This window comes from Nyctereutes procyonoides, unplaced genomic scaffold, assembly GCF_905146905.1.
Source record: "Nyctereutes procyonoides isolate TBG_1078 unplaced genomic scaffold, NYPRO_anot_genome, whole genome shotgun sequence".
In the NCBI taxonomy this organism is placed as follows: domain Eukaryota; kingdom Metazoa; phylum Chordata; class Mammalia; order Carnivora; family Canidae; genus Nyctereutes; species Nyctereutes procyonoides.
In genome coordinates this window covers 12,873,817-12,892,433 of record NW_026575036.1, presented here as the reverse complement: position 1 = coordinate 12,892,433, position 18,617 = coordinate 12,873,817, and the positions used below count along the sequence as shown (strand labels likewise).

Here is an 18,617-nt window from a genome sequence, read left to right as displayed (position 1 = left end):
TATTAATTCTTTCCTTGCCTCTAGCCTTTCTGCTTTTAATTTTCCCCAAATTAATGTAAATTTTAATTATGTCATACCTACACTCAAAAATTTCGATGTGTCTATACAGAAGTACTATCCATATATGTATGATAATTTAATGCATTCCACTTTCCTAATTGGTAATAAGTAATACTTATGTGATTGTAAATTCTTTAAGAAAAAAGTCAGTCATCCTTCAGGTTTTACCCCTGGCATGGTGATTTGCAAATACGAAACTTTCAAAATATTTGCTCACTAAATTTAAATCTAAATCTCAAAAGTTAGTACTATGTATGTATGTGTTGGCATATGTATATTTAATATGTATGGATAAACTACTTAGGTATTTCAAAGTTGGCTTTAAAAATCACATATCTTTTTATAAATATATATACACATACACACATTATTTGTGATGATGCCTATTAATACCAAATGCTGAGATGCCTGGGTGGCTCAGTGGCTGAGCATCTGCCTTTGGCTCAGGTCATGATCCCGGGGTCTTGGGATCAAGTCCCACAATGGGCTCCCCACAAAAAGCCTGATATTCTCCCTCTGCCTATGTCTCTGCCTCTCTCTGTGTCTCTCATGAATAAATCAATAAAATCTTAAAAAAAAAAATACCAAGTGCTTACTAGCGTCCCAGCAGATATTCTCTTTTAACAATAATAATCTAAATATGTGGTATTTCGATGTCATTCTAGTCCTGCATAATGTTAATTTAACAATAATAAAGATAGATAGCAGCATCCTAAGTTTAACAGGAAAAACAAGAAAGAAAACAACTCTTTGATTTTTCTGTAATGAGGCTTTATACACAAAAAGTAGATTGACTATACCACTGATGAACTCAGTTTTTAAATTCCACTTACTTACAAAGAAACCCATTATTACAGATAGAAATACCTTTGCAGCAGATACTAATGCCTCTTTATTTCTTTGCCTTTCTTCTTCCAAACATTTTTCCAGTATATCCTGAAATGATAAGACAGTTGGGTAGACAGTAAATGTATTATTTGAGGTAATTATTTGAGGTAATAGAACATATTCTTTCTACACTCTGAACAAACGTCAAGTATTACCTTCTGTTCTTGAGATTGCTGAATCAAAGCTTCCTTTATTTTTTCTTTTAATAGTTCCTTCTCTGTATCTAGCATTTCAAGGAGTCTCTGATGCTACAAGGAAAGATAAATAATGATTATGGCTCTGAGACCAATAATCTATCAACAAGGAGAGCACTGGTGGAATTCATTTGCCTGGTTGTACTGAAGTAGTCATTAGAGGAAACAATGGGTAGATTGCTAAAACTAAGACTTACAAGAAAAAAAGCCACTGAATTCACCTTTTGCCAGTCAGCCAAGAGACCTTTTTGTGGCCCCAAACTCAGTTAAGTATATGACACAGGATCTAACTTAAGCATAATTATTCCAAATTGGAAATGAATTAGAAAATGATAAAATGTCTTTAATTAAAATTAAATTTAGAAAAACTACTCACTAAAATTATTAATTTGGAGCAAAAGAAGCAATTAGATAATAACAAATGTTTATTTGATGAACAACTATCATATTATTTGTGTTTCTAGTAGAGCACTGTTAAAAAAAAATGCAAGACTTATTATTATTCTCACTCCAAGGCTTTACTATAGATTCAGAAAATAATCAAAACAGTCAAAGGAATTTATGTGATAGCTAATGTTACAATATGCAGAATTCATGCATTTACTTTTACTGCAATGTGCTAGCAAAAAAGCACCTATAAGCATAAACCAGTTATCATGGATTGGGGATTTGGAATTAAGAGTTTTCTAAGATAATTCAACTTTTGTAGCCTCAATATCTTCAACACAGAGAAGCAAGATACTTGTTCTGGAACAGTGCTCTTATGAGGAAACAAAACAAAAAAAGAAAATATATATTCCTACTTACACAGATTTCTCATTCAGTTACTAAAGGCAAAGAAAAGTATTTTCATTGATTTCTCTGATTTTGAAGCTTCCTTTAAATAGGGACTTATTTGAATACCCAATATTTTAAAATGGATCTTTGTCTTTCAAAGCTGTTCTGAGTTAAAATATCTTTTAGGGAGGCAGTCTACATGAAGAATAAGTGACAAAATAGTCATGTCTAGTTAGGGGAATGTATGATTCCTATTTTTAATTTTAATGTTACTTTTTACCTTTATTTTTCAAGAATAGGAAAAATCACAGATCTTTTTCCATTAAAAACACACCCAAACTGTGATACAAATCATGACTTGATTATGAGAAATTATTGGTACCACATGAATTTGTGAAAAGCAGCTAACACATCAGCAGACTTACCATATGCTATATACTGAGACTTTAATTTTGTGTTCTATGTAAGTCTAGACGCACACAAGTATCATTGAATCAGAAAAAAATTCCTAATCCTACTTAAAATACACACATGAGAAAAAGTTTAAAAATGGTATACCAGGCAAATCATTAGATTTAGAAATGATAAATACAATTCTTGAATGAGGCCAAAAACATTCAATTTAGGCTCTGAGAATAGGAGTAAACATAATGAAACCGAACCAATAAAAACTATTAGAATTAAACTAAAAAATAAACTTTTCAGAGTCATTAATAACTTTGAAAATTATTTCTTCTTAAAAAGAATTGTTATGTTAATAAGTCAGAATAATAGAAATCATTGTCATTGATTGTAAGTAGGCCAAGTTTCTCCAGTGGTCCAAAAACCAGTTAAGGAGGGTACGTTACCTAAAGTGGCAACACAATGTTTAGAAAATTCATTCTTGAACATTATTTCTTCATTCTGACAATACACTATGATGGAAGACTATTTTTGAGTTATCTTCTAAAGAATACACTCAATATTACCATTGGAAAGAAGAATCCTATGTAAAATACACTCTAAGTAAAATCATTGATCTACTTGAGAAAATATAACTAGGTTACTGACTTTTCTTATACATATAGGTAATAAATAGCTAATATTTTTGGAGTATTTTTGAGGTTTCAAGCATTGTTAAAAGAGCTTTACATGTAGTTATACATTATATTCCCAACAAACTGCTAAATCAGGCAATACTCTTCTCTGTTTCAGACGATCTGGGCCTTAGAAAAGCTATGTAAATTGCCAGGTCTCTAATGAATCACTTTAGCAATAATCATATCAGTATACTCATTATCAACAGGAATAATTACCTACTAACTAAACGTGGCCTCAGTTTTACCTACATGTTACGCAGTAACTAAAAGCTTCTTATTAAAAGTTGTATGTCAGGTAAAGCCTCATGCATTTGGCTTTAAAAGAATTTTACTAATCTATACTTCTAATTTTGTTCTTTTCAGAATAACATTAAAATAAGATCTTCTTCTGAAAAAAATTAATATTAGGAGAGAGGATTCAGAAAGATACTGACTGGCATGTGAGAAGTTAACTCTTAAAATTAAATAGATAATTTATAAAATGAATAACCCACAAGTAGCTAACCAAGAACAATATAAACATAAAATATATTATTTTTATAAGAGTCTCATATGCTGATTGTGAAAAATGCAAAGTAGTAGTGAAAATCACCCAGAATTTTATCACCCAAAGGCAAACATCCTTCAGGAGGGCTCTCTATATAAATATACAGCTCTACGTAAACATTTTATATAATAAGCTTATAACTAATATAGTGTTTTTGAACTCGAGTATTATTTCTATATAAACATAATTATGGTATTATTTTTATTACACTAATTATACATTTCACATGTCCTATTTATACATATTTATGTTTACAATATTTTCCTTTTAAAAAAATCTTGATTTTTGTGCATGCATCTTGCCAACTTATACAATTATGGCCTTGTGAAATATTCCTAGGGGTGGAATTAGGTTGATGATCGAGTATGGTTTATCTTTTGGTGCATGCCCTCAAACTATTCCAGAAAGAAAATGCCAAATTACACCTTAGCTAACAATAGTAGGACAAAGGACAGGGCAGATTCTCCTGGAGAATAGGCTCATTGACTGGATATCAACTAGCCAGGGACACTGTGCCACTGTTGTCACAGGGATACCAACAATACTTGGTATCTATGAGCCAATCATGGCTGTTTATTTCATCATTCTCCTTGTTTGAAAACAGGGATTTTTGTTGCATCTTTTCTGTTCTTTCTCTTCTTTTTGAATGCACGGATTATAGTTATGGGGGGGGGGGCAAGGGCCCTTCTATTTCCACATTATCTGTTTCTTCAAAGCTTTTCTTTTTTTTTTGGTTTGAGTCAGGAATTTCTCATTTAGGATGTTTTTCCAAAATTTAGTCATGTCTTTCAGTCCATGCATGCTAATATCTCAGACATGAAAATGCTGGTAGGAAATTCTGTGTATGTGGAGGAGCTTCATGAGAACTGCAAAAAGCTGGCTTTTTTCATGGTTATGGTGGCAATTCCCAAATGTCAGGTCTATAAGCACCTTCTTCTTAAAGCTGCTTTTTGTCTACCAAAAAAAAAAAAAAAAATCCCCAATTTTCTCACTGGTATGATATGCTTGAAGGGGGTGTAGATAAAAAACTGACTGGTAAAACAGATTTTGGTTTAATCTCTCAGTTTTGATTCCCTGCCTTACTCCTGCTCTTTATGAGGTCAGATTTTTGAGTTTGATTACTCCTTTGCGCTACTAGGATGTATAGTTAAGTATCTGAATAAGAATGATGTGCATGGAGACTTTCAACCATTCCTCCTGCTTTTAGAGCTAAACAGCCCCTCGTGCACCTATTTCTTAAGGCACTCTGCAGGACGTATGGGTTTCACCTCAGTAGGCTAAGATTACAATGCTTTAGCCACTACTAAGTCAGTAATATTTGCCTGTATCTCATCCCTGCTAGTTTGTTTTTGTTCGTTTTGGCCCCTTTTACTATCATTGTGTGTGTGTGTGTGTGTGTGTGTGTGTGTGTGTGTGTTGTGTGCACCATTTTTTTTTTTTTGTGGAGGAGAGGTACAGAGAGGTAGAAGAGATGAGTATTCACCATATTTATTGAGATTTAGAATCACTTTTTAAAGCACCATGTTAGAAACTTTACAAGTATTACTGTGAATCCTCACAACAACCCAGAAATGTCTTATTAGTTACATCTGACAGATTTCCAAACTGAGTTTCAGAGCGGTTATATAATCTGCTTACATTCATGGGGCTAATTAATAATTAAACTGAGACTGGGGCCCAGGAGGCCTGAATACAAAATCCACAGATCTTTATACTAGATTCTCTAGAATCAACATACAACTAAGGGCTCTCTCTGTTCCATCTCTATGGACTGCTTCTTTGACTGAGTTTCAGTCACACATTTTATACTCTTCACCTAGGCTTATAGTTATTTTTTGGTCACGGTATGTCTCTTTCCCCCTACTCCCACATCTGGCCCCTAAAGGGAAGGTAACAGAGATGGCAAGGCCACACAAACTTAAAGGGAAAAACTCATCCTTGACAAATAAACTTTTTTTTTTTAATTTATTGAGGTAGTTGTAGGATATTTAGATAGTTGAATCTCTCCCATTGGAATCCCAAGAAATGTACACAGTGAGCCAAAAACTTTACTCAGCAATCAAAGCCTGTATCAGCTAACGCATTTTCTTTTTCTCAACAACACACATACTTTCAGGCAAGAGACTTTTCTGAAAGAATAGATTAATATTTAAACCACAATGATAAAAACTGCATTATGTATTTCTGGAAGATGAAAAAAAGGTATTCTTCAATTACATTTATATTTGGGGGTATCTCCCTGGGAGGTAATGTACCTCATCAGAATTAACATGGATATTGGACTCTTATTTCCATAGTGTAGTGGTTATCATGTTTGCCTCAAACATGGGCATTGGAATCAGACAGATCTGGAGTCAATCACTAGTTTTTCACTTATGAAAGCTACAACTTAAATTTTTCTAAGCCTCTTTTTTGTCCTTTTATTATGTAAGTAAGGCTAGTAATGCCAACCTCACATTTATGAGAATTAAGTGAATATATGTAATGTATCTGGAACTCAAAAATGTTAACTAGACTTCTGTCAAACAGCTGATAAAAAAAAGGAATAAAATTCACTTATGAAAATGATTTTTTTTTGTATATAAAAGAAAAGATTAGTTGCTGCTCAAAAGTAAAGACCTTAGGGATCCCTGGGTGGCTCAGCGGTTTAGTGTCTGCCTTCAGCCCAGGGCATGATCCTGGAGACCAGGGATAGAGTCCCAGGTCAGGCTCCCTGTGTGGAGCCTGCTTCTCCCTCTGCCTGTGTCTCTGCCTCTCTGTTTCTCTCTGTGTTCTCTCATGAACAAATAAATAAATCTTAAAAAAAAAAAAAAAGTAAAGGCATCAGAAGGAACGTCAACATCCTTTTTCAATAATAATTTTGAAAATATCTTTCACTAAAATAAAGTTAACAACATTTTATAATCCATACCAATTTATTTCAGTGGATATTATTAAATAGTAATCTTATAATCAAGGCTTGGCTCCTGTCACAGAGTACCTGAATCCAGGAAAAAGAAGATCCCAAACTAAAAGCAGTAGTTGTAGACATTTCACTTGAAACTTTTCAAATTGTTTTATTTCAATATAAATTAAGGTTGCAATGTATTTTTTGCTCTCAACATGACTGCTGTCTTTCCTATTTCTAGACTTGAGAGAGAATAAACCTCTCTGTAAAATTCTGACCATGACTATACTGCTATATTTTGGGTATAATGAATAATAGCACCAACTATGGGCCCAGGGACATAAAAACATGGATTCAAGTACTAGCTCTCCTTGCTAGCTCTACTCTAGTCATATGGTATTTGACAACTTTTTAAACCTGATATTCAGTATAATCTTCTGAAAAATGAGGATTAGAAATCACTTTATAGGATTGTTCTGATGAACTGAGGAAATACAGGAAATGTTTTTGTTTTTGTTATTTAAAGATTTACTTATTCATGAGAGACACAGAGAGAGAGAGAGAGAGACAGAGACAGAGACAGAGACACAGGTAGAGGAAGAAACATGGGATTCGATCTGGGATCCCAGGATCATGCTCTGAGCCAAAGGCAGATGCTCAACCACTGAGCCACCCAGGGGTCCCAGGAAATGTTTATGATATAGCATCATATCTATTGTAAGTATTTATAATCTTTAGTTGTTAGAGTTAAGAACTTTGATAGAAAATTTTAATATCCTATAGATGTTGATTTTCTATTATTCCTTTCTTAAAATTGTTTAGATGATCAATCTTTATGGTAAAAAACAGTAAACTGTTTTGTATATTAAATTTTAAACTAAGCAATGATGGAAGCTCATGTTCAGGACAGTTATCTACTTATCACAGGTCCACAAACTTCACCTTATATTATTCATGGGATGTCTGTGTGTGTGTGTGTGTGTGTGTCTAGTATCTATTCTGTACTGTAAACTCAAGAAGTATCATTTCATTTTCGTAAAGCACAGACATTGAACAAGATCAAGCAGTCTGGTAAGGCAGTCTTAAAGCACAAGCTCATATATGCCTCTGTTTAACATGACTTTACAGACACTGAATAAATTTAATAAATGTTTTAATGTAAAGTAAGTCGCAGACATTTCACCCATTCATGGGACAACACATTAAATATTGTTTAGAAAGAAAACCTAAAAAAGATAAACTATGAGATTAAATCTACTCAAAGCAGTTACCACAAGCCCAATAATATCAATAAACTTCTTAAACTGAATAAAATAAAACTCTAATATAAGCTACACTAGGTTTATTTCACCTAAATAGACATATTTCGAATAGGTATGAGAAATGAAAGCAAATAAGTTACTCGTCTTCTATAAACAGATCTTTAAGGGAGAAATAAAAAAGAATGAGACAAATGGAGTGACAGATACATCAACATAAAAAAAGGTAGGACTAGTTTATATTCCCACTACGAGGTTTCTGTATTTGGATAGTGTACATATTATTAAATGCAGAGTATATGTCTCAATCCTAAATTTAAGTAGAATATTTCTGCTTCAACCATTTTCAAGTGAAATAGCTTTTGAAAATGCATCGGAATCTTATTCCTTTCACTTGCCTAAGCACAATACAATAAGTTTTTTTCAACATAATAGTGCCTTTCACATGGACATTTGAAATAAATGACCCATGTATTTAAGATAATCCCCTTGGTAAAAAAGAAAAAAAAAAGAAACAGATTTATGCACACTTCCAAAAAAAGCATACTACAACTAATGTAGTACTTTCCAGGAACCAAAGTGATATCAAACTAACTGTCCTTAAGTCTAGTCTGTGTTTCCTACTCCTAAAATTTATCATCAAAAAATACTATGTAATTAGTTCTCAATTTTTCATGCTTGTTGATTTTATAACCTCCACTTTTATACTCTGCACAGTAATATCCCAAAAATAGTTAGAATTAGACTATTTTTTTTTGAATTAGACTATTTTTAGAAGTAAGTTGACAAGAGAATATTTTAATTTATGTAGAATGAGGATCTGCCAGACAAAAATCAGTTTCAGGAGCACAGCTCTCATTGTTTGCATTGTGTTTCCTGTATCAAAAATTCAGTTTTATCCATATATTATGTGTCTGTGTACATGTGCACACATATACATAAATATATAATACACATATGTATTTTATATATATATAATAATGGAAAAAAGTGTTGACATAAATGATAAGAGCATATGTTTCATAAAACAAATGCAATTACTGGGACGCCTGGGTGGCTCAGCGGTTGAGTGTCTGCCTTTGGCTCAGGGCATATTCCTGGGGTTCTGGGATCAAGTTCCACATCGGGCTCCCTGCATGGAGCCTGCTTCTCTCTCTGCCTATGTCTCTGCCTCTCTCTGTGTTCTCTCATGAATCAATAAATAAAATCTTTAAAAAAAATGCAATTATGATAAAATGGAAATCTTAAATTTGTTGAAATGAAAGAACTATTGCCCTTAATAGGTTATTCCCTGAACTAAGGACAGTCCCTGAACTAAGGACAGTCTACACAAGATCTCTAATACTTAAATAATGTAATTGAGTAATCTATCTATAAAGGTAAAGTATATATAAAAACATAAATAAGGTATAACTACTGATTTCATAATTTTTAGATGTCTGGGGAATGAAAACTCTTAGGTAACTTTATTAATCAGTGTTAGCATATGTTTAAAAAGACATCTTGTACAAAAACAGAAGACTGCTTATAATGCAAAAGAATAAAAACAACATGCATAAAGGTGGACAAAACAAAATTCCTTATAAAAGTGCAAAAATCAAAACTTTAAAAAATGTTCAACAAAGGGGTGCAGTACAACAAATGATAGTATATCAACTATAAAAGAAGTATCGTGTGGTCATTGAGCATAAACTTATGCAGTAAAATAGAATTATGTCTATAAAATACAATTACTTGAAGAAAAACCATAAGATCATTTAAAGCCATCATCATTATTATAACTATGTAATATTATATGTATTTGAATAAATATTGAAAAGAATCACAAGAAACTGGGAACCTGGTGGACAGAATATTATTCTTTTAAAATTTTACTATAATTTTAATAAATTCAAAAGACAAAGGATTGTACTCAAAATCGCAGTAGGAATATAACTGATCTGTAAAGGAGAAATGATGGACAGGACTAAGGTATGCTTGAAATACTTAATTAAATAATCAACATGCATTTTGTCTACATTTTAGAAAAAAATTTAAAAGCTGTGAAAATTAAGAATTTACTTTTTTGTTAAATTACACAAGGTACAGCAAAACAGAGGCGTATGGGAAAGTCTGGATTAGGTATACTTTTGTGGGTAAATATTTAATGTTAGCTCTCAAATCTGACCCTATTGGCCTATGGTATAATCTTATAAGCCATTAGGAACTCAAATCTAACCCAAACATACCCTTTCCCAATCTAATTTATCTTCAAGTCATTTCAACACGCTAATGACCAACTTATTTTCTTCTACATTTATTTGCTATATCACCATTTTCATATTTCTCTACATATTTAATAGATACTCTCTTTCAAAAGAGTTTTACGCATTGAAGAAGACTGATTAAAAGCTGTCTACTTTGGGGTAGAACCTTTAATTAAGGTGATGCGTATTTTAAACCACTATATAAGAATAAAGTACACATGACTTCCTAAGAGTGTTTCATTAACATGTTTTAGAATATCTTAGATATCTACTCTGAGATGTATGCTTTGGAAAATGGTAGTTTAAACCATTATTGTCTTGCCAGGCTATTTATTGATTTTAGCAATTTTAAAATAATTATGAATATAATTATTAAAGCTCATTAATAACACAAAATGTTTACATTTACATTAAACAAAGAGATAAATAAAAAGTGAATTCTATACTTTTCTGGTTACATCACACAAAATAAACCATGGAAAATTCAGTATAGAAATGTTGGATAAAAAATACAAAACATCCCCTTGAATATTACTGAGCTGATAAGACAGTTAAATAAACAGGCAAAACTGATAAAAAGCACAAATTCATGGATGTAAGCAAGCTGTGAATACAGTGAATGTTCTTAGGAGATGTGAGGAATACTAAAATATTAGAATTCTGTTTTTAAAGGACCATGCTTACAAACAGAAACAAAACCTAGGAGATGAAAAGAGGAAAAGTTAGGACACTCTTGTATAAAGCTACAATGCCTGAAAGGTAATGCCCTAAGTAGATAAACTAGAAAAAACCCACAAAACAAAGAGGATCTGAAAGGTTTTTGTTTTGTGTTGGGGGCATGGGGTGAGGGGAGGGAGGTTCCCTGATAATTCATAATTACATGCTACTTTCTTTGCAGGTTTAGGGCAAAAATTTCAGTGCATCATGTATCTCAAATATCCATAACTAAAACTTTGCCCCTGAAGGACTGTCGGATGCAAAACAATTCTTCCACTGAAGAATAGACCTTGAACCTAAGCATCAAAGAATTATCACAATTAAAATTCCAATGAAAAAGGATCTCACAGATATAAAACATAAAATATTCAAGGAAACAAGCTACCATGAATGTGAGAAGAAAGTTATGGAGAATCAGACCTTAAAAAAACAGCACACACCAGAATGACTCCATATAAATCATTTGCAAAAAAAACACATTTATTTTTTAAAGTGTCAACAGTATAAGAGATAAGACGCCATAAAAATGAACACATTTACTTGGAAAAAATCATATGGAATATGGAAATGAAATATACATTAACTGAAAATTAAAGCTCGATGTTTGTCTTAAACTTCATTTTAGGCAGAAAAATAAAAACAGGAAGACAGATGTGAAGACATTACACAAAATGGCAAACACAAAAAATTAAAAATATGCTAGAGAAGTATGAGAGACACTGAGGATAGGTCAAGAAAGTTTAATATATTAGAGTTCTGGAGGGAAATAATAGAGAGAATGAGATAGAAGCAATTTTCCATATTAAAACCCAATAAAGGGATCCCTGGGTGGCTCAGCAGTTTGGCGCCTGCCTTCAGCCCAGGGCCTGATCCTGGAGTCCCGGGATCGAGTCCCACGTCAGGCTTCCTGCATGGAGCCTGCTTCCTGCTTCTCCCTCTGCCTATCTCTGCCTCTCTCTCTCTCTTTCTCTCTCTCTCTCTCTCTGTGTCTGTCATGAATAAGTAAATAAAATATTTAAAAAAAAAACAATAAATAACATAAAATGTTCTTTTAAAAATTCAAGCCAAGTAATATTATGGTGAAAAAGCAGAACTCAAAGCAAAAGGGGATTCTGTATCAGCACCCATAAAGAAATGATTAACTGCCTATACAAAATGGTAATTACTATTAACTCAGAATTACATGTGTAGTAAAACTACAAGAATGAGAAAGAAATGTTTATTTTGATAAAAACAAAAAAAAGTTTATCAACAACACACAAATACAGAAGGACTTTCCAGTGCTATCCACTTCAGTTTTCATCTCAATAGATGCAAAAAAAACATTTAATCAAATTCAATATCTTTTTATCATAAACACTTCCTGTGAAAACATGATAAAAATCTATCATGATAAATATAAACACATGATAAGAACTATCATGATAAACATGATAGACACTTCACTTGACAATTTAAGTACAAAAGAAACATAAATGAACTCAAAATGGATCACAGATGCAAATGTAAAACACAAATTTATGAAAGTCCTAGAAGACATAAGAGAAAATCTAGAAAACATTGAGTGTGATGACTTTTTAGATACATACCACAGGCGCAATCCATGAAAGAAATAATGTATAAGCTAGACTTCATTAAAACTAAAAACATCTATTCTGATAAAGACAATATCTAGAAAATAAGGAATCAAGCTGTATGTTAAAAGAAAATATTTGCAGAAGACACATATGATAGGACTGCTAATCAAAATATATAAAGAACTATTAAAACTCAAAAATGAGAACATGAAGAAGGTGACTGAAAAATAGGCAAAACACCAAAAGAGACACCTGACCAAGGATACAGATGGCAAATAAGCATAAGAAAAAGTGTTCAAAATCATATGTCATCTGAGGATTACAAATTGGAACAAGGTATCATTATACACCTATTAGAATGGCCAAAATCCCAAACACTAAACATGAAATGCTGGTGAGGATGCAGAGCAACAGGAATTCTCATTCATTGCTGGTGGGAATGCAAGATGGTACAGTCAATTTGGAAGACAGTTTGGCAGTTTTTTTATAAAACTAAATATACTCTTGCCATTCAATCCAGCAATCTCACCTTTTGCTATTTTCCCAAATGAGTTGAAAACATATGCCCACATAAAAACCTGCATGCAGATATTTATAGCAGCTTTATCAATAATTACCAAAACCTGGAGGTAAATAAGAGATCCTTCAGTAGCTGAATGTATAAATAAACATTGGTACATTCAGACACTGGAGTATAATTCAGCACAAAAGGAGATGCATTATCAAGCCATGAAAAGACATAGGAGACATTTAAAGGGATACAACTAAGTGAAAGAAATCAATCTGAAAAAGCTACATATTGTAATATTCCAACTATATGACATTCTGGAAAACACAAAATTATGGAGGCAGTAAAAAAGATTAGTGGTTGAAGCACAACGGAATTTTAGGGTACTGAAACTATTCTAAATGATGTTACAGTGGTGGATACATGTCATTATATATTTGTTTAAACCCACAGAATGTAAAACACCAAAAATGAATCCTAATGTAAATTGTAGACTTCTGATGATAATAATATATCAATATAGACACCACTATGGTATAGATGTCGATGGCAGCAAATATACAACTGTGCTGTGGAATGTTGATGGTAGGGAAGGTTTTACATGTGTGGGGCAGGAGGTATATGGGAACTCTCCATACTTTCTGTTCAGTTTTGCTGTGAGTATAAAATACTTCTAAAAAATAGGGCAGTTCTGGTGGCTCAGCGGTTTAGCACCGCCTGCAGCCCAGGGTGTGATCCTGGAGACCAGGGATCGAGTCCCACGTCAGGCTCCCTGCATGAAGCCTGCTTCTCCCTCTGCCTGTGTCTCTGCCTCTCTCTCTCTCCCCTCTGTGTATTCTCATGAATAAATAAATAAAATCTTAAAAAAAAAAAACCTCTAAAAAATAAAGTCGAATTAAGAGAAAAAGACTGTCATGTCATATTAACAGTAAAAATCCAGCTGCATCCTGCTTATAAGAGATATACTGAAACCCAAAAATGACTGATAATTAATGAATGGTAAAGAGGGTTAGGCAAATTCTAACCAAGATGAGACTTAGTTATATTAATATCAATGACAGGCTTTTAGACAAAAGGAATTCCTAGAATAAAGACATCACTACAAAATAACAAGAATACAGAATAATTTAAATTTATATGCACATAATAACATATCCTCATAACAAAAAAGGCAAAACCTGTCACAACTGCAAAGAAAAATTGGTGGTCCTATTATTACAGTAGAAAATTTTAATACATTTCTTTCAATAATCAGCAGATCAGGCAGTGGAAAATCAGCATGGTGACATAAACTTTGAATATAACAGGCTTAATAAAGGGATATATATATGTAACCTGAAGAAAAAAAACACATATACGGTTTATGTTAATTTTGAACTCATACTATTTCTGTCTACTTACAATATTCTTATGTTTTGCCTCCAGTAAAAGGCCACTCTTGCAAATCCCATTACAATGTTACACCTTTTTAATCCTTCCCTAAAACTGAGGAAGAACTGCCTACTCTCTTATCTGTAACCTCAGAGAATTTTGTTTCTACCACTAGTGTATTATTTATTATATTGTATTCTAATTCATTTTTATGTCTCACATAATAAGACATTTGTTTCTTAGAGGCAGAGAATGCTCTTATAGTTAAAAAAAACTTTCTAGTACAGTACAATGTACTAGGGTACATTGAAAGCTCTTATGGTATCATTATCGATACTAGTGTTCAAGAGAAGTCTAGTAATTATTAAAATGACTGCCCAAAGGTAATTTAAAGAAAAAAGAGTACTGGATTAATAACTGACTCTGATAACAACAGGCAACTGTCTTTCTCTGAACCATGATGAAAGGAAAAAAAAGTAGTGGTCACCTAAAAATTGTACACAAATATTATTGGGAAACTAATTAAATAACTCCTAAGTGCAACCTGACCAGTACTTTTAACAAGGTTACAGTTTGAACCACACCAATCATCTGGTTTGCAAGATTTCCTGCTGGACATCAACACCAACCACTCGTTAGACCCAAAACCACCTTGGGAAATAGCTGTGGGTAAGATTTACACAGACCAGTAATGGACTAAATTACTGGTTCAGTTGAAACACAGGTCAGAAGCATATATATGACAGAAATTGGAAAGTTAATAAAAAGAATTATATATCAGACACCAGCCCCCTCTTCAAAATTTAGCTGAGAGTTCTAAGAGTCTCAAGTTATAAGAAGACTTAAGAAAGGTCTGGCAATTTTCTCACACAAACCTTATAGTTATCATGAAATAAAAACTGGTGAATAACATCTTGGGAAAGATTATCATATCATTAATATCTTTTAGATAAGAAATGAAAATAATCATATCAACACCTTTGATATATTTTCTTGAAAGATTATATGTTCATCTAGAAAAACAATGTAGAAAATAAAAAGACAATGCCTCTTTCTGTTCCTTGTGCAAGATAAACATATTCCCTAGATAAGGGGAATTTCTTCAAGCAGAACATTTATTTTCTAGAGTCACACAAAGCACATATTTTAAAATACAACATACTCCTTTCTTTTCCTTTAAAATAAACTATATTTCTAAAGTACATGAGGGCATATAGTAAACACTGTGAATGATCATGAATGAGCATATCATATAACAAAATATTAAGTAGTAACATCAGTAAAAGAATGCTTGACCAACAAACAACAGTGTTACAAAGGGTTCAGCCCTCATTTTGACTAGTTTACTAGAAGGGACAAATAGTTTTCAAATGTCCAATGGAGTACTAGACATCCCCATACTCAACTCAACTCATCCCCATACTACTGACCTCAACTAGAGACACTATATTCTTCTATTGGTCTTATTTGTTAGCAAAGTCTTCAATAGAAGCTTTTAATCTAAGAAAAATTTTGATGGCTAAAACAAATTTGATAAAGTAAATAATATAACATATATTTTTACACTTTTGGTTTCAGCATGAGCTATAAAGAGCTTGGAAATCATCACTCTAATTTTTAAAAGAAGAAAAATGCTGAACAAACTAAAGATCGATGCCTAAGGTCCATTAGAGAATGGTTACAAGGCAAACTGTCACCCCAAAACCTACAGTGACAGGCAAATCTACTGAGTCAGAGCCAAAATCTTCTTACCTAGACCAGAAACTGCTGGACACAGACACTGGTAAGAACACACTTAATGGTAAATTTGCAAAACTGCTGAGACTGAGTGAAATTGAGTATGGGAGTGAGAACAGTTAGGAGCTGATGTCTTAGGGGGTTCCCCACATTACTGTGAGGGTTTTTTCCCAGGAAATCCATCAGGATCTCAGTGTGAAAAGCCAAGAAATTTTCCCTCATGGCTCTGGCAAGGGGAGTAGAAAAAACAGCCATTGTGAAATATGCCCTTAGCATTATCCATAACAAAGGACTTTCTTTAGGTGAAAAGACTTTATCAAAATCGTATAAAGTATTCCACCTAAGAAAAGACATGACCAAGATTCCAGCCCCCTCTAGTCTTCTTGTCTCACATAAAGGGAGAAAAGCCAACAAACACTTATGACGGTCACAGATCCTCTAAGAGACAGAAATTTAATAAGATTATAGAATGTTTTCCCTCCCCAATACCTCATCACCAAACCAACAGGGCTCTAGTATACTGATAGTGGATAACAGCTGAAAGAGCTGTTAAGATGCAGACTCTACCTAAGGAGGAGTTCTTAGGGAAGCCAAAGACAACAGGGGAAACACAGAGAAGGACCTTTAAGGAATGTGAACCATCTGGAAACAAACAGAACCAGAAAACATTAAACATAGCTACTCACTCCTAGCCAAATTAACAAAACTTCCCACTAAAAGTCTATTTACCTCAATTCCTATTACATGATACAACATGTTAATCCTTTAACAAAAAATTATAAGGCATGCTAAAAAGCTACATAATCTAAAGAGACAAAAACAGCATTACAATGTTTCAGATATGACAAAGACTTTGGAATTTACAGGCTAGAAATTTGAAATAAAAAACATTAAAATGTTGAGGAATCTAACTTAAAAAGTAGATAACATGCAAGAATTGGTGAATAATGTACAGATGAGAACTCTAAGAAACAAACAAAAGAAAGTGTTAAAAACAGAAAGACAGAAAAGAAGAATGACTTTGATGGGTTTATCAGTAGACTCAACATAATCAAGGAAAGAATCATAATCATGAAGACAGGCCAATAAAAACTACCTAAAGTGTAAAGAGAAAAAACAAAAAAATGTAAAACAAAAACAGAGACTAGAACAGCCAAGAACTATGAGACAATTTTAAAAGGCATAACATATGTGCATTTGAAATACCAAAAGAAGACAGAATGAAGAAGTATTTGAAGTAATAATTGCCAATTTTCTAAAATTAAACAGAAACAAAAACCAGAGATTCAGGAAGCATAGAGAATACCAAGGACTATAAATAAAAAAAAAAAAAAGAAAGAGAAAGAAAGAAAGAAAGAAAGAAAGAAAGAAAGAAAGAAAGAAAGAAAGAAGAAAGAAAGAAGAAAGAAAGAAAGAAGAAAGAAAGAAAGAAAGAAAGAAAGAAAGAAAGAAAGAAAGAAGAAAAGAACATATCCTACGTGAATCATATTCAAATGACAAAAAAAAAAATCAAAGAAAATGGGAAATCTTGGGGGAAAAAGCCACTTTATTTATAAGAGGAAAAGGATAAAAATTATAGTAGACTTCTCTTTAGAAATCATGCATGCTAAAAAATAATAATTAAAAAAAGAGTGGCATGAAATATTTAAAGTATTGAAAAAAAGAAAAAAATCAAGAAGAAGCAGGGATTTGCCATGCAATATTTAAGATATATCACATTATAATAAAACATAGTATGAAAATACTAAGATATTTATGATAGGTAGAGAGACAGCTCAGAGACAGATCTAGGTATACAGGAACTTAATAGATGGTAAAGAAGCCCCATAAAACAATGTGTAATGGGGACATTATTAATGGTTCTTAAACTTTTGCATATATCAGAATCACCTGCAGAATTTGTTAGAAACTGATGGGCCTAAGAGCAGAATTTCTGAGTCAATATTTTGAGGTAGTGCTAAAGAACTTGCATTTCTTTTCTTTTTTTTCTTTTCTCTCTCTTTTTTTTTTTTTTTTTGAGAACTTGCATTTCTAACCAACTCCCAAGTAATACAGATTTTGAAGCTGCTAACCCAACGACTGTATTTTGACAACCATGGCAGTAGTGTTGTCAGAAGCTCAGCCGATCTGCGGAGACTCTCAAGTATGGGAGATGCTGATTCAGCAGCAACAGCCAGAATGAAAGCAACAGAGAAGGTTTTAATCACTTACTGTGATAGTATAAGCAAGTGGCTAAAACCAGAGAACAGATGATTCCTCCCTTCCCTTCCTCCCCTGCCCACTCCTCTCCCTCAAGAAACTGCACAAAAAGTGAAGGCCACATGAATCAGGGCAGAGGTAGGAATCATTTCCCTGCTTGAGGAGTTCTGAACAAAGTCTCTCGTGTTTTTTGGACCTTGGGATGAGGATGAGGAGTGGAAATGTACTGAATAAGTCAGTCAGAGTGGGGCAAACTATCTTTAAGGATTCTCTTCCTCCTAAGGAGGAGGCCTAGGCAGAGGCACTAGAAGAAGACAGGTACTCAAGAACCCCAGATAAAGGAATCTAGGGAAGAAGGTGTCTGAGCTAGAAATGCAAATATATGAAGTTCGCAGCTAGCTAAAGGGACCTGAATACTTGAACACAACTCCCTTCAAACACTACAATGCACTGGCTGTATACCAAGTCTAGGGTGGGAGGTGTGGATTTTTCCTGTGAGACCTGCCAGGTAAAAAGCCTTTATAATTGCCTATGGTCAGACCTGAAAAAAATCACATGTTGTTACCAGAAG

At 33.1% G+C, this 18,617-nt stretch overlaps 1 protein-coding gene across 9 annotated transcripts in view; it reads right to left on the bottom strand.

Annotated features, from left to right (window-relative positions):
* The window catches only part of CCDC91 (coiled-coil domain containing 91), a 364,665-nt gene that overhangs the window by 118,856 nt on the left and 227,192 nt on the right, over window positions 1-18,617 (bottom strand). For all 9 annotated transcript variants that reach the window (XR_008663567.1, XM_055318678.1, XM_055318677.1 and 6 more), the window contains 2 exons: window positions 1,104-1,196; window positions 928-996 (listed from right to left, as the gene is read on the bottom strand). Coding sequence is in view for 8 of the 9 variants with exons in the window: in XM_055318678.1 (XP_055174653.1) it covers window positions 928-996; window positions 1,104-1,196 (162 nt within the window). In the remaining variant the exon portion in view is untranslated. The remainder of the gene's footprint in view (window positions 1-927; window positions 997-1,103; window positions 1,197-18,617) is intronic.